We start from the raw sequence: 16021 nt of genomic DNA, 5'->3' as shown, positions 1-16021 counted from the left end.
CCATGCCCACCTCAGCCCCTGAGGTGAACTACAACCCTGATCTGGCCCTCAATGAAATTGAGTGTGACACCCCAGCTTATATCCTCTCATTTCCTATTCTATTTTGCTCGTCACATACAGATTATAGCTGAGAAGAAAACTGCATTGAGTCATGCTTTCAATGTCATAATTTCAAGTATTGTGAGTGATCTTTTTTGTGTCCTTTGAGCAAAATATTAAGTTATGCTCTCACTGTATCGTGGATAAGAGAGCAAGAGCAAGTTGTAATTAACATTTCTATAATGTTATATAATGGATAAGCAGCACAAACAAAGTTGACTTTGCACAAGAGCTATCAGTAAATTACATATGTACCTGATGGCATGATTAATAGATTAACAGAATAAGGGACTTAGAGTTCTTTTAGTCCAACCCCCTGCTCAAGCAGGAGACCCTATACGATTTCAGACAAATGGTTGTCTAATTTTTCTTAAAATCCTCCACTGTTGGAGCACCCACAACTTCTGGAGGCAAGTCGTTCCACTGATTGATTGTTCACACTGTCAGGAAATTTGTGTCAGGAAACCTCTCCTTAGTTCTCTCCTTGATTAATTTCCATCCATTGATTTTTGTCCAGCCTTCAGGTGCTTTGGAAAATAGGTTTACACCTTCTCCCTTCTTTGTGACAGACCCTTAGATATTGGAACACTGCTATCATATCCCTCCTAGTCCTTTTTTCATTAAACTAGACATACCCAATTCCTGCAACCATCTTTCATATATTTTATAATTAATGCCTATCATATTGGCTTGTATCAAAGAAGTTAATGGCAAACAAAGTGGTTGTCCTCCTTGAAAAGTCCTCCTACTGTGCTCTGGTTTACTACTGCAAATTTCAGGAACATATTGATTTAAACCCTGTTTTATCAGCACAAGGAACCACCACAGACAAGTCCAATTTAGATATTTAAACTAGAGAAATAACAAAGCAGGATTAACTGAGAGGTACCATGGAGTTGCAAATGTATTGTAAGACTATCCCTTCTAATGAGTAATCCATTTGATTGGTTAATCATGGATTAGAAGAAGTTGATAGAGAATGGAGATTCTGGAGACTGTGGCATAAACATCAAGCCGTTAAAACACACTAATATTGCATAATGGTTACTTAAATTAAAGTGTTTTATTCTTGCACTCTAGTTGACTTACTTTCTCCTTTTATTTATTATTTTATTTATTTTATTTTATTCAATTTGTATACCGCCCTTCTCCTAGTGGACTCAGGGCAGTGCACAGCCAGAACTAAAACACATACCAATACAAAATTTAAAATTATTAAAAGAATTACATACTTTGGCCCAAATTTAAAACAATTCAAATTAAAACCCATTGACAGATTAAAAGCTAAAAAACTAAAAAAAAAAAAAGGGGGGGGTTCACACCAGCCCTGCTTGATGGCGAAAGACCCGGAGATCCGATATCCTTCTTATCTCCGGGGGCAAATTGTTTCAGAGGGCAGGAGCTGCCACAGAGAAGGCCCTCCCCCTGGGGGTCGCCAACCGACATTGCCTGGCTGACGGCACCCTGAGGAGTCCCTCTCTGTGGGAGCGTACTGGTTGGTGGGAGGCTATTGGCGGCAGAAGGCGGTCCTGCAAATACCCAGGTCCTATGCCATGGAGCGCTTTAAAGGTGGTAACCAACACCTTGAAGCGCACCCGGAAGATCACTGGAAGCCAATGCAGCTCACACAGGAGAGGTGTCACATGGGAGCACCCCCTCGCTCCCATAATCCCCCACGTGGCCGCATTCTGCACCAGTTGGAGCCTCCGGGTACTCCTCAAGGGGAGCCCCATGTAGAGAGGATTTTGGATTTTCTTATGTTGAATTTATGGATTCTTTGAACAGAGATATTCTTGAGACACAAACTATTATTGTTTGCTTTTTTTTCTTGTTTACAATTGTTTACACTGCCTTTGGTTTTAAATGTTTGTGTGTCATTCAAAGTCACTGTGAGATGGGTGTCTATATAAATTGTATAAGTAAATAATCATTTAGATTCATGCAGTCAATGTGTAAATTTACAGTGAATTTGTTTTAAATATTAGCTTTGAAAGTACAAATTCATTGAGAAATCCTTAAACAGAGTGCAACACATAATTGTATCAGCAAATGTTCCTTTTGTTTAATTCTGTGTTATCTATATTTGTCTTGATGTCATAAGCATGCTTGCACTCCTAGTGTACATTACATACTCACTTCATCAGTGTGCAGAAAACACAATATTGTGACAACGAAAGGTGAGGTTTACTTTCCATGGGAATGGACAGTACACAGCTCCTCTTCCAAGAGAGCCACAATGGGCTCTGGGCACTGCCAATAAATACCATGTGAAACACAAGATTTTATCTACATTATTGTTGATGCCGAATCCCAAAGTAGTATGCTATGTATATGGAGTGATCACTTAGAGACAAAAAAGTTGGCTACAGTGTCGTCTTAAAAACAGCAGATTGCAAGACAAAATCAAAAGTCTTTTGAGTAATTTCATTCTAAACGACACAATTCCTATAAATAATTCAATATAGACAACATTAAAAGATGCAAAACTAATATTAAATGAGGACACTTTCAATCACAGATTTACTTCACATCAACTATTTTCCTTCAGAGATTTCAGCTATATACAGTATATACAAATACACAGTAGATACAAATATAGCAATGAATATGTCACCTGGGATACAAAAAAAAATCTGCAATTCTGCTGAAAGGATTGTTTAAAGGATCAGTATTTAAAATAAGCTAAAAGCAAAAACAAAACCCTAGATTTTTAAGTCTTTGGGAAACTATGCAGTCCAAATCTCTCACAGAAGGCGTGGTTTAGCCTTGGAAAAATTACAATGCAATTTATTCTATTACAATGAACTGAGCTTTATAAAAATGGAGTAATTTAATAAATATAGTTACAAACTAAACCTTCTGTATGCAAGTCCAGAAAGCCATTTAAACAATTTTGCCTTGAGCCATTAGACCACGTATACTTATTGTATGTAAGGACTATTATAAGTAGCTCTCCTGATTCTTCAGACATTTTTATAAACTGCAAGAAATATGTGAACTATTAAAAGATATAATTCTGGAAAACAGGCTACTGTGTGAGACGCCAATTTAAGACAACAACATAAACAATAGTAATCTGTGTGCTCGAGTGAAGCATCTTTTTAATTTTGAGTAATGAAGATGTCAAGCCAAATGCTAGAGTAGTTTAACTTAATTAGGTGTCCTATTTTCCAGGCAGCCTTTCATTTCCCATTGAAAATCCAGCTTGTATGCAAGGTAGAAAGAGCAATTTTATCTGTAATGAATACCTCTGGGATTGTACAGAGTAATCATTTGAATGCTATACTGAAGACAGTTGGAGTAAGTAATTTGGGCTTGTTGAGATGCCAGACGTTGGGAGACTAAATAGATTAATCTGTGGAATGCTATTGTTATTGTTTTACTGGGTCAAAGGTCCATAGGTCAAGCTGCCTTTATAGTGGGAACCTTAACTATAAGAAACAGTTCACTGCTATTGTCTAATAAGAAGTTCCAAAGTATTTTCATGCCCACAAACAAATAATGGCAGTAGCCAAATAATGTTCAATCATGTAACGTAGATCAAATAATGTTCAAATATAGAATATACATCAAATAATGTACATCATGTATAATGTACATCAAATAATGTTCAATCATGTAATGTCTTCGAGTTACAACAGTTCATTTAGTGGCCGTTCAAAGTTACAACGGCACTGAAAAATGTGATTTTCCACACTTATAACCTTTGTAGGATCCCCATGATCATGTGATTAAAATTCAGATGCTTGGCAACTGACCCATATTTATGATTGTTTTATGATTGTGATCACCTTTTGCAACAAGCAAAGTCAATGGGGGAGCCAGGTTCATTTAACAACCATGTTACTAATTTATAAATTGCATTGATTCACTTAACAACTGAAAGAGTTTAAAATGGGGCAAAACTAATATACTTTTAAAAATGAGGTGTAAGTTTTCTCTTTCATATACACTTCATGTACACTGGTAATATTGTACTACTAACTAGAGCAGTGATGACTAACCTTTTTGCCGTTGCGTGCCAAAAGCGGGGGAAGCGGGGGGGTCACACGTGCACATGACCGCACAAATAATTCAATGTGCCCCACTGCCCCTGCATGCATGTGAAAGCCCCCGCGCATGTGCATGCGACCCTGCCCGCGCTCCCCCACTTTTGGCACATAATAGCACGGTGGGCCGGTAGGCCCGTTTTTTGACCTCCCAAAGCTCCAGAGGCTTTCTTGGAGCCTGGGGAGGGCGAAAATGGCCTTCCCCACCCCCCAGAGACTCTCAGGAGCCGCAAATAGCCTGTTTCCTGACTTCCGGTGGGCCCAAAAATCAGCTGGTCGGTGCGCGCATGCACGCTGGAGCTGAGCTAGGGCAACACTCATGTGACCTGAGATATGGCTCCGCGTGCCACCTGTGGCACACATACCATAGGTTCGCCATCACGGAACTAGAGCATACAAAACATTTGAATACAGCTCATCTGTCTGGAACCTGCACTGCATATCGGACATTAATACAATTGAGAGAGTTCAGAGATATTTCACGAGAAGAGTCTTCCAGTCCTCTGCTCGCAATAGAATACCTTATGCCACCAGATGTGAAATTTTGGGCTTAGGTAACTAGAACTATGCCACCTTCGGTCTGACCTAAGCATAGTATATAAAATTATCTGCTATAATGTCCTACCTGTCAATGACTACTTCAGCTTCAACCACAACAATACACGAGCATACAATAGATACAAACTTAAGGTAAACTGCTCTAAACTCGATTGCAGAAAATTTGACTTCAGCAACAGAGTGGTCAATGTCTGGAATGCACTACCTGACTCTGTGGTTTCTTCCCCAAACCCCCAAAACTTTAAACTTAGACTGTCTACTGTTGACCTCACCCCATTCCTAAGTGGTCTGTAAGGGGCATACATAAGCGCACCAATGTGCCTACCATCCCTTCCTAATGTCCCTTTTTATTCGTATCCATTTCATGTATTCATAATCATGCTTATACTTTTATCTGTTATCTTATATATGTTTGACAATTAAAATAAATGAATAAATAAAATAAATAAACTTCAAGGCACAGATAAAAAGAAAAGGAAAAAAATTAGGCTACAACATAATACATGCTTATTATACCGATTAAGAAAAATTTGTTATAAAACAAAAAATACAACCACTAATACACAAAGCCAATCAACAATGCAACTGTAAAACAAAATACACAGACATTGAATGCTGCATATTAAATCAGAGTGAAAAGAATGAGAAATTCACTCATATGTGATGAATATTAACTTTTATACTATCTATGAAAATTAATTCCAAAGCTCAGACCAATTTTTATATTTCAGGTTATCGGATGCCTAAAGACTTTTTAAAGTAATCAATCAGCAGTGGGAACTATCTCCAATGTGCTCGTTATTCCCTAATCAGATATTTTCAGATATACTGAATTCATTCCACCAAAATGGCCTAGCATCCTAGCTCCGGGACAGGTTTAACACATCTAGGGGACATCAGAATGGAAGACTATGTTAAATAATGTTTCCCCCTGGTTTGAGTTTACAAGTTAACTCTGAAGAGTGTTCCACATTAGAAGAAAGTGCTTAGTCCCATAGGTTTCTTTGTTATATGTTATATGGGTAATATTGCCAGGAAATTCTTATAGATGACAACAGAAAATTGCCACAAGGAGATGATAAAGAAATCTCTCCTATATAAAAGTTTACTTCTCATATGCTAAAGTTTAACTATTAATAAAATTGCCATATTTTACTTGGTAAATGTAGATATGAACATAGTAAAATAATTGTAAAATCTATCTGGGATCCATAGTTCTATGTTAATAATTGTTGCTAAGAATATAATATTTACATATATAAAATATACACCAGCCCAGGAACACCGGTCTTTTGGGACAAGCTAAAAGAATATTAATTTTAATGGTACAGTTATACTTCTGGCTTATTTCCAAGAATGGCTGTCTGTGGAAATCATTTCAAGTCTAGTATTGCAATCTTCGCTTGCAGCAACATCATAAGAACAGTAGTAAGCCATATGTTGCTACTTAGCAACTTAGTACATAAGTCCCAAAGCATGTACTGATTTGAAAATTGAACAGAAATGATAATTGTCAAGTAATGCTGTAAGGCAAGTTGTCTTGGATTACCAAATTATACAGATGTTTGATGTTCTACTTTCATAACTGACATGTGTGTTTTTATTTATGTTAGCCTTAAGGTGATAAATTGATTTTAAAAGTCTTAAAATAAGACACAAGGATTCTTCCATTAATACACATTCTAACCAAGGCTAAGGAACGTTAAGATCACCTTTCATTTTAAAGCACACGCAAAATTTCAAATCATACATAACTGTAGAAATAGGGATGCTAAAATTTAATTATTTTAAATAATACTTTTATTTCATGCTACCCAACAAAATAAGTCGTGGGTCTTATAACTAAAAATCAGCCACTCAGTAGTCCACTTAGCTGGATAATTTGTTCTCCTTTCCCCTCAGCACAGCTGCCACCAATCACTTCGTGAGAAGAATTCCTTAAGAGAAATGGAGGAAGGAGCCTGTCAACCACCACATAATTTTAGTCAGCTAGACTTTTACCTTCTGGTACCTCTGATTAGCATCTTTTTGTTTGTTTAGATTTATTTAGACCTGCCACATCTAGGCTGCAAACAGTCATTAAATGGCAGCAAAGAGCATTTTCTGCAATACCTTTATAGATGGTAGCCCACATTTTAGCAACTCAGATCCAGTCTTTGTGGATTCACAACTCCTGGTTGAGGTCATGGCTAGGAGGGCTTCTGCACTGCATAGTGTGCCAGTTGCACCCATTCCCACATTGGTGGGCTGTATTCACAGTTACCTATGCCAGTCACTGCTCAATAGTTTACAGTAATGGGCTCTACACAGAACTGCCTGGAAAGAGTATTGGAAGCTTTATCTGATGCCCATTTCTTGGTTTTTAATTTTTTTCTGAATAATAGTTCTTATATGTTAACTCTTTCATAGTTTTAGCGTACACTGCCCAGAGTTACTTTTTCATGAGAGAGAAGCTATATAAATATGATGGATGGATGGATGGATGGATGGATGGATGGATAGATCAAGAAAGAAAGAAAGAAAGAAAGAAAGAAAGAAAGAAAGAAAGAAAGAAAGAAAGAAAGAAAGAAAGAAAGAAAGAAAGAAAGAAAGAAAGAAAGAAAGAAAGAAAGAAAGAAAAAGAAAAAAGCCTCCAACTATTTTGGGAGGATAGAAGGAGGTAAATAAATAATAAATGCTAAATGTTAAATAAATCAGGATATTCATCCAGGATATCCAGGCTTCCATTTCCTTTTTAAGAATCTTCTATCTATTTTATATTCATGAATTAAAATATGTAACATGAGTAAGCTGGCTTTTTAAATATATGTATCCTAGATAAAGGAACAGCAGAAGGCAATGACCACATTAGAAAATGCAGTGGTTTAGTATTGGATCTTGTAAAGAGAAACAAAATGATTCTCTGAAAAGTAGCAGCTGCTTTGTGACAGCAGTCATTCAGACAGTTTGTGCTTCTACACTTTCAAATAAATTCAATTAGTCCTTTTGATTCAAAGCCCTGAAGATATAAGCAAGCCGATGCCTACTTGCTTTAATCTAACAATACTGCTAAACTTGTCAAGACAAGTTTTAGACACAAAGGTTACACAGAAATATCTCTCCCAATTTTTACTCAAACATTTATATTCAAAATTACCAGCAAAACATAGAGAATTCTCAGATAAGCAAGTTCAATCATACCAGTTCATTGCTTCAAAAGAATTGTTAATTGCCTCCCTGTCTCATTCCCTAATACTGAACAATATGATCTACTTTTGTAAAAGATCCTTATGTTATAAAAGAAATATAGTAAAGTTATAATTATGACAGAAATAGGTTCAGTAGTTTTCAAATATTTCATTTAAATAATACTTAAAATGTTGTTTTTCTAGGAATTCAAGTTCTGAATAAGATGCTAATTGGAAAATTAAATTTAAAAAATAAACCTACAATCTGGGAGAAACCATTATTTGATGTGTTATATACTGCATTACTGGATCCCTAGAACAGATTTGATGATATTTCAATTAAAATATTTTCCTTTCTTATTTCCCCAAATAACCAGCTAGCTTATAAATAAACAACACATCTACAAACAACCTTCATAAATTAAAAAAGAGCATCATAACTATATGCTTTTTACTTAAATTTAGTCCAAGGAACCTAGCTACCTTTTAAAAACTTCTAATTACTTAATTACATCACATCTATTTAAGCCTTACACCTATCATAACCAAAGCTCTGAAGAAGCAGTTCCAGCTGAATCTGTGGATATAAACCTCAGGCAACACCAATCCCAGAGTCACATGAGGCTGATAAAAAGCAGACATTACCTGGATAGCTGGAGTAGCCAGATGGAGATAATGTAAAGCCTCCCAGTCCCTTACCTGACAAGTAGAGAGCAGAGTCTTTCCATCAGGCTCCTTGCCAAACAAGGGAGTAAATCTCTTGATTAGTGGTAGCAGGTTGCAGTCTAATTTAACTGGCAGTCCTGACCCATGTTCCCTTTGCTGAAAACAATAGCAATAGCACTTAGACTTATATACCGCTTCACAGTGGTTTACAGCCTTCTCTAAGCGGTTTACAGAGTCAGAATATTGCCCCCAACAATCTTTGTTCTCATTTTACCCACCTCGGAAGGATGGAAGGCTGAGTCAACCTTGAGCTTGGTGAGATTTGATCTGCCAAACTGCTGGCAGCCGGTGATCAGCAGAAGTAGTCTGCAATACTGCATTCTAACCACTGCGCCACCACAGTTCTTATACCAATGTCTTATCTTTGGTTCTTGTGTGATATTCCTGTGAACCTTGTTTATGTAAGAACCTTTGAATATCTAACTTCTGGACTGACTGACAACCTTGGTATGGCTTTTGGAACCTTGGACTGATTATGGACTATTCTTCTATCTGCTCCTATTTAAAATCCAAATCATTCAGGCAAGTCTCTGAGACATCCTTTAAATGTTATCTGTTGAGTAAATTATGAAGTATCATAGCAATTGTGTGAGAGTAGTGAAACCAGTTTGGCTATGTCATATGGGGCAATTCACTGGAAAAAAAGCAATTATGTTTGGAAGAATTAGTGGTAAGAGGAAACCAGGCCACCAAATAATCATCAAAGTTGACAACAGTCAGAGTATAGAATAATTCAAAGAAGTAGTGCAAGATTGAAAGATGTGGAAAGACTTGACCCAAAGAATTGCCAAGAGTCAGACACAACTGAATGGATATCATTATCAGTGAAACCAGGACAAGAGTCATGTGTATAAATATGGGAATTTGACATCTCAACTTGACCAATTCTAGAAAAAAAACAGATTCTTACTGAAACATTTAGGGACCCTATTTAGATACTTCTAACAGAAGCATTAACTTATATCCACTTTCAATTCATTTTATTTTCAGCTCTTAGATAAAATTGTGCACAGGAATGCCAAATGTAAATGTTTATAGGCCAATTAAATCACATGTATATAATGCATGATCTATGCATGAACAATGTGAACTATCAATCAGAAAAAGAAATAGATAGTTGTACTTTTTCACCATGGACAAAAATGCACATTTATGAACATTAACTTATACCAGTGCATTGTCTGCATTCACATAATTAAGTGTTTTGCTATAACTAAATAAGTCTTGAGCAATGTCTATATGCACCAATGAACGTAATGGTTAGCTCTTGCTTGGAGTTAAATATTGGTCAATGGAATGCAAGGGAGGTTGGACTTAGTTTCTTTGTGGTTATGTAGGGATTTTAGGCTGATCCTTCTTATCTCTGTCCCTCCTACATTTTTATCTGAAAGCAACATTCAGGTGTTAGTCAAATCTTTGCTTTAATAAACTGACTTTATGTACTGCTATGATTCTATATTGCCAATACTTAAAAGCTTGGGTTCTTCCAATGACATGATATAGCAAAAACAAAAGAAATTACACACTGCATTAATCATGTGATCTCTATTTCTGCATCAATCATGTGATCTCTTGACAGGATATATTTTTAATGGCTAGTAGATACTATCTAAATAAAGATATCATATTTAAAACAATTATGCTATTAATAGCCATCTATTACAGTGGTTCTCAACTTTCCTATTGCTGCGACCCTTTAATACAGTTCCTCATGTTGTGGTGACCCCAACCATAAAATTATTCCTAAAACCATTGAAAATATATGTTTTCCTATGGTCTTAGGCGACCCCTGTGAAAGGGTCGTTCGACCCCCAAAGGGGTCGCGACCCACAGGTTGAGAACCACTGAGAAGGAACGGAAGAAGACTATTATCTTTATTCTCCCTGGTATACCCACATGTAATCAATTATTTCCTGGGTTATTTTTGGGTTAGCAGGCCTTTCTGAATAAGAGAAACAATGGATTGGAAAGCAATTAGATAGCATGATTTCCCACTTATGACAATCTCTCCATCATCCTTCAAATCTGAATCAGCCATTTTGTCAAACAGGCCTGCATACAACAGTAAAGCAATAGACAACAGTCTATGCCACCTGTGGCTGACAATGATTAACTTGTCTGCAGTTAGATAAACAAATAGCAGGCACCTGTAAAGATTACTTCCTAAAGGTATAACAACTGTTTGGCACTGATCATGCTGGCAAAACAGCTGCTTCCATTCTGGAGCACAAACAAGGGTAGTGTCTTCAGCAACTGTCAACTCTGGTGCTTTATCAGTGCTATCTCATTAGCTAGAAAGAAGACTTAAATGCTTTGTTTATAAATTATGATTATTTCTGATTGCAGCAGTTACTGATAGTGCCACTCATTTGCAATGCAATTCTTTGAATTTGTTTAATTACAATTTGAAACAAGACAGAGAAGATTAATTAACCCACCTGGCTGGCTGGCACATACTCCTGGCTCGGCTCTGTCATACTCATATACATGTTTTCACCGTCAAACTGCAAATAGAAAAAAAATAAAATATAAATCAACAACTTTTAACGCTTCTAGCAAAATGTGATAGCTATAATAATAAAAAAAAAATTATAGCTTGCTTTGAAAGGCTGTTTCTGTTGTCATCCTTATTGACCCTGGATGTCAGTGATTAGAGGTAATTAGTGCTCTAGTAATTACAGTAAGCAATGAATGGTTTCTTTTCATCTGCAATCTGTTTTAAAACAAAATGGCTCATTTTCAGTACCATGTATATATATTGCTGTTAGGATAATGAAGTAAAATGTGACTTGAACATTTCTGATGAGGAAAAAGTACTATAAAAAACAATAAATATTTTAAATAGATTCAATTTTGATCCATACAAAAATAAAACCAACCCAATATTGTATCTTGATGTATTGCCCATTTGGAAAATAAGGAAAAACAGTAAATGTTCAAAATATTTCAGGCAAATTTATCAAAATAGTTAAAGATTCTATTTTTCTAATAGAATAAAAATAAATGTGTATATTGTTATAAATTAAATTACCATGACAGAAAACTAAGATAAGTTATACATTTTCTTCTTTTAAATGCAGATTAATGATTAAACTTAAACGACAATCAATTCAGAAATTAAACTGATAGCAAAGAATTTAAAATACTTTCTTCTTCATGCCTATTGTAATCCACATTTTTAGACTGACAAAACACATATGGCAGGTGATTAAATATATTTTTATCCAATACCTTCAGAAATATGTTTAGTATACCCCAAACTTTCCTAATATTATAGAGTACCATTACCTAGATTGAATAAATTATTTTCAAAAATAATTATACTGCAATGAAGTATTTCATAATTTTTTTTTAGGATAGTAGGGTTCTGGTCATATATGATTGACTAAACCTGTCTTATGTTGCCTATATTAATGGACAGAAAAATCAGAATAAAGTCTGGTTTTCAGAAGTCATGGTTAAATAAGATGCCCAGGCCACTATATATATTGTTTGTCTTTAGAAAAGTACAGAAGATTCCCCCGGATTATTTTTATAAAGACAGTGAAGAACTTAGTTCTTTACTCCCTCTGTAACTGAAATAATTTCCTGACCCAGGTTGATAAGAATCTTTTTTAAAAAGTCCCATTGGAAAGATATTTTCTAAAGCCTCCAGAGCTAAAACTACTCTCTTTTGTAGAGCTGTTGAAATGTTTAATCTTTTAAATGGAGAGAAGGCTGGCAGGTTCTCTTATCTTTTAAAGTTAAAATGGAGACTAAAACTGAGAACCTTTGATCAATCAATCAACACTCAAGTTTCTGTATGACTTTTTTCCAGTCTACATATTGCCTCTAGCTTTTCTTGCACAAAGTTGGTATCTGCAACACTAAGGCAGAAATAGTGAAACAGAAATTGTATACTTGGCTGAGTTGAAAAAAAACTGCATTGTGTTACATGTAAAGTGTGATGCTAGGCCTTGCTTTTATGCAAAGATAATCTCATAGGGAACATGGTACATTGGTAACAGAGGTTCAGATTTGGCTTTGTTAAGCATGGATCTTGGGGAAGAAACAGACACGTAAGAAAAGGAGGTAAGTGAAATAAAGGACAGTGAGATCTGAATGATTAAATAAGAGAAAATGCAAGTACTAAATGAAAAAATATTAGAACTGCTTTTATTAAATAGGTTAATATACAAACATTGATATATATTTATATATTAGGCATACAGAATCTGATGTAATTTTTATTAACTATTGATAACAGTCATAAAAGGTTTGCTCGCGATCCTACAGCCATACATCTAGGAATTAACTATCTTAAATAAAGTGGGACTCATATCCATTATTAAAAATGTAGTATAACAGTACTAACTCAACAATATTGAGCTATCAGTCAGACTGATATTCCAAATTCTCTGCCTCAAATTAACTGGCATTTATTTTGGCTTGCCATACTGTCTAAAAAAACTTGTGTTATATAGCAGTTAATGTGTTGGACTAGCAAATTATAATCAACACTCACAAGATGTAATGAATCCATAAATGACCTTGATGAAAGAGAGGAGGAGATACTGCCTAGGAAACAATCAAACAAGAGAGGTGGGAGGACACCAGAAAACATCTTGTTTCTTTTGGTTCAGTGTTCTTTGTTCCCTGATCAAGGTAACACAAAGTAACAATGTACCCCATTACAGGCGAGCAACGGAGGCAGCTCTAAGAAAGATGATAATTGTCGTGGAAAATACACAGAAGCATAAGATTTACAAAAGAATCTTAATCTGAAGTTGCAGACCAAAGAGATATCCACATAACTGAGAACTTATTGAGTCAATTCCATCAGTGGTGGATTGCTACCAGTTCACCCCAGATTGGGCGAACCGGTAGCGGTGGCGGTGGGAGGCTCTGCCCACCTGCTTCTGCGCATATGCATGAGTGTGCGCGCACCAACGAGCGAGCTGATAGTGACGGGTTTTGAAACCCACCCCTGAATCCCATGTATTTGAACTTCTATATCCTTGCAATACTAGCAATCTGATGAAATCGGGAAATGACAAATTCTTTTTTATTCCAAAGATGGAGGGAGATCCGAGAATGGATTTATTACATATAACTGGAAACCACTTCTATTTGGACCTTGTTTGCAAGATAGATCCACTGTGGAGACAGAATTTATTATATTTAATTAGACAGCAATTGATAAGAGATGCCAGTAAGAAACAAATGTGGATATTTGATCCAGGACTTTTGGGATGATTTGTGATAGATAGGATGCTATGGTAAACTTTCTACAAGTGGTTTACAATAATAGCTTGTTAACAGAGAGTTTGGAATCTTTTGTCTTTTCCTGCTAACTATTTTGTCATTAATATTTAGAAGACAAGTCATTAATTTGCAAATAGATTTACTAGTTTAAACATTTTGGGGAGGCCTGTTTTGCAAGGGATGGATACCAACATTTTAGTAATATATTAATCAGTGTTCAATTAATATGTGTATATCGGGTGGGTTCTACTTACCTTTACTATCGGTTCGCAACAGGGCTGCGTGCATGTGCAGAAGCATTCTGATGACGTCGGGGTCAGTGGGCGGAGCCTCCCACCGGTTTTGCTACTGGTTCTATAGAACCAGTGCGAACCGGGGGCAACCCACTACTGGTGTATATGTATTGTTTTTTAAATTCTTTCTGACACATTTTTATTGTCTTGTGGATTTTTGGTTTATTGTCCTTTTTGAGAGGGATTTTTTTGGAGTGTTATATTTTAAACTTTCTTTTGAAAAAAAAAAATAAAATTATGATAAGACAAAAAAAAAAAAAAGACAAGAAAGGCAGGCAGCACCCACAGTCACTCAACGGTCAGAGACAGAAACTTGGCAAAAACCCACCCTAATGGATCAAGTAATTAAAAAGGGAGGTGGGAAAACTGAGTCTTCAGATTTACAAGATTCTGTTAATGTAGCCTTACAACAAAGCAGAATAAATCTATCTAGTCATGTTTCCTGTTTGCTTTACTGGGAGGAACACATGTGGAAGCATGTAATCTATAGAAGCAAGATGATCAGGAGACACTGAATGGTAATGAAACTCAACAACCAGTATGGTTCTCTATCATTGTGAGGAGCAGAGCAGAACATTCGGTTGAAATTATAGGGAAGGAGATTCAGAGAAGATATTACAACAAATTTTCTAAGAATAAGAGCTACCAATCGGTGGAAAAGGTTGCTTCCTAACGTAGTATCTTTCTCTTCATTCAGGATTTTTGTGGCATCACTCTTTTGTCCCATAAAACTCAGCATTGTGATTTTCAAAACAGAACTTTGCAACTGAGTGGTGCCTCAGCCAAGCTTAAAGAAAATTGGAACAGCTACTCAAGGAGCATGGTGACATGAGAACATAAGAGCACTGAATTTACCAAATTTCATATTTATTCATTTTATTTTAAGATATACAGATTTTCCCTATTGCAGTTCTAAGTGGTGTATACCAGTAAAAGTAATAATAATGAAGCTCATAAAATAACAATAAATAGTAACATCAATGTAATCATCTGGCACTGAAAATTTTCATCCTAAATCAATCAGCAAAACCCTGATCCAAATTTTTATAATCCTTCATGCTCATCCATTGTATCTATTAATATATGGGACCGTCAGTAATCATTCTCTCTTCACTCAGATTGGATGAGTGGAGCCTCAAAATTCTATTGAAAAACTTCATAATAAGAACTGAAATAATAAAAAACAGTAAATTGCTAATAAAGTCGTAACTACCAGTAGTTTATAGAGTATAATTTCAAATATAATATATTGTTACCTGGAAGAAATCTCCATTGAATTAAATTATGTATTTGTATCAGTTTGTAAAACAATATTCAACTAGATAGTATACGAATTTCATTTATAGACAAAACACACTTTTAAGCTCTAATATGAAGTAATACCAATAACAGGGTAAAAAACTACTTCACTTCCAGTCATCATTTTTCTCATTTCTCATATCAGTTTCTCTACTCTGTTACAAACTTAACATTTGAAAGTTATTTGCTTTGAAGCTTGAGCAAATAAAATTATTGGATCTGCTTTGAAAAAAAAATCATAAATTCTTAAGTCTCTCAGTTGAAGTTATCAATTTCAGTTTTCCATACTTTACAAATGCGAATGTGCAGAGCAACAAAGTTTTCTTGAAAAGTTTAATATACAACTGATATGGTTTCTTTACTTATGACTTTAATTCCGTGAATATTGTTTTAATACATTTAAACTACTAAGACAATTCTACCACCACTACTATTACTAATAATTACTAATAATCGTTGTGATGCATCAACATAGCAGAATTGAGTTTATCGGCAAAATAAGCTATCTTTATTAAATAAAACTGAATGCATAATCTGATAAGGCAGTACTTGAGTAATGTTAATGATAGTCTTTCCTGGAAAGACA

General features: G+C 35.5%; 1 protein-coding gene across 1 annotated transcript in view; it reads right to left on the bottom strand.

Moving 5' to 3' along the window:
* TOX (thymocyte selection associated high mobility group box) overlaps window positions 1–16021 on the bottom strand; it is a 195559-nt gene that overhangs the window by 86054 nt on the left and 93484 nt on the right. The window contains exon 2 of the mRNA XM_070942264.1: window positions 11038–11103. Within this exon, the coding sequence (XP_070798365.1) occupies window positions 11038–11103 (66 nt within the window). The remainder of the gene's footprint in view (window positions 1–11037; window positions 11104–16021) is intronic.

Source organism: Pituophis catenifer, unplaced genomic scaffold (genome assembly GCF_029215685.1).
Source record: "Pituophis catenifer annectens isolate HBS135680 unplaced genomic scaffold, rPitCat1.0.hap2 SCAF_3, whole genome shotgun sequence".
NCBI lineage: Eukaryota > Metazoa > Chordata > Lepidosauria > Squamata > Colubridae > Pituophis > Pituophis catenifer.
This window is presented reverse-complemented; position numbering and strand designations above follow the sequence as displayed.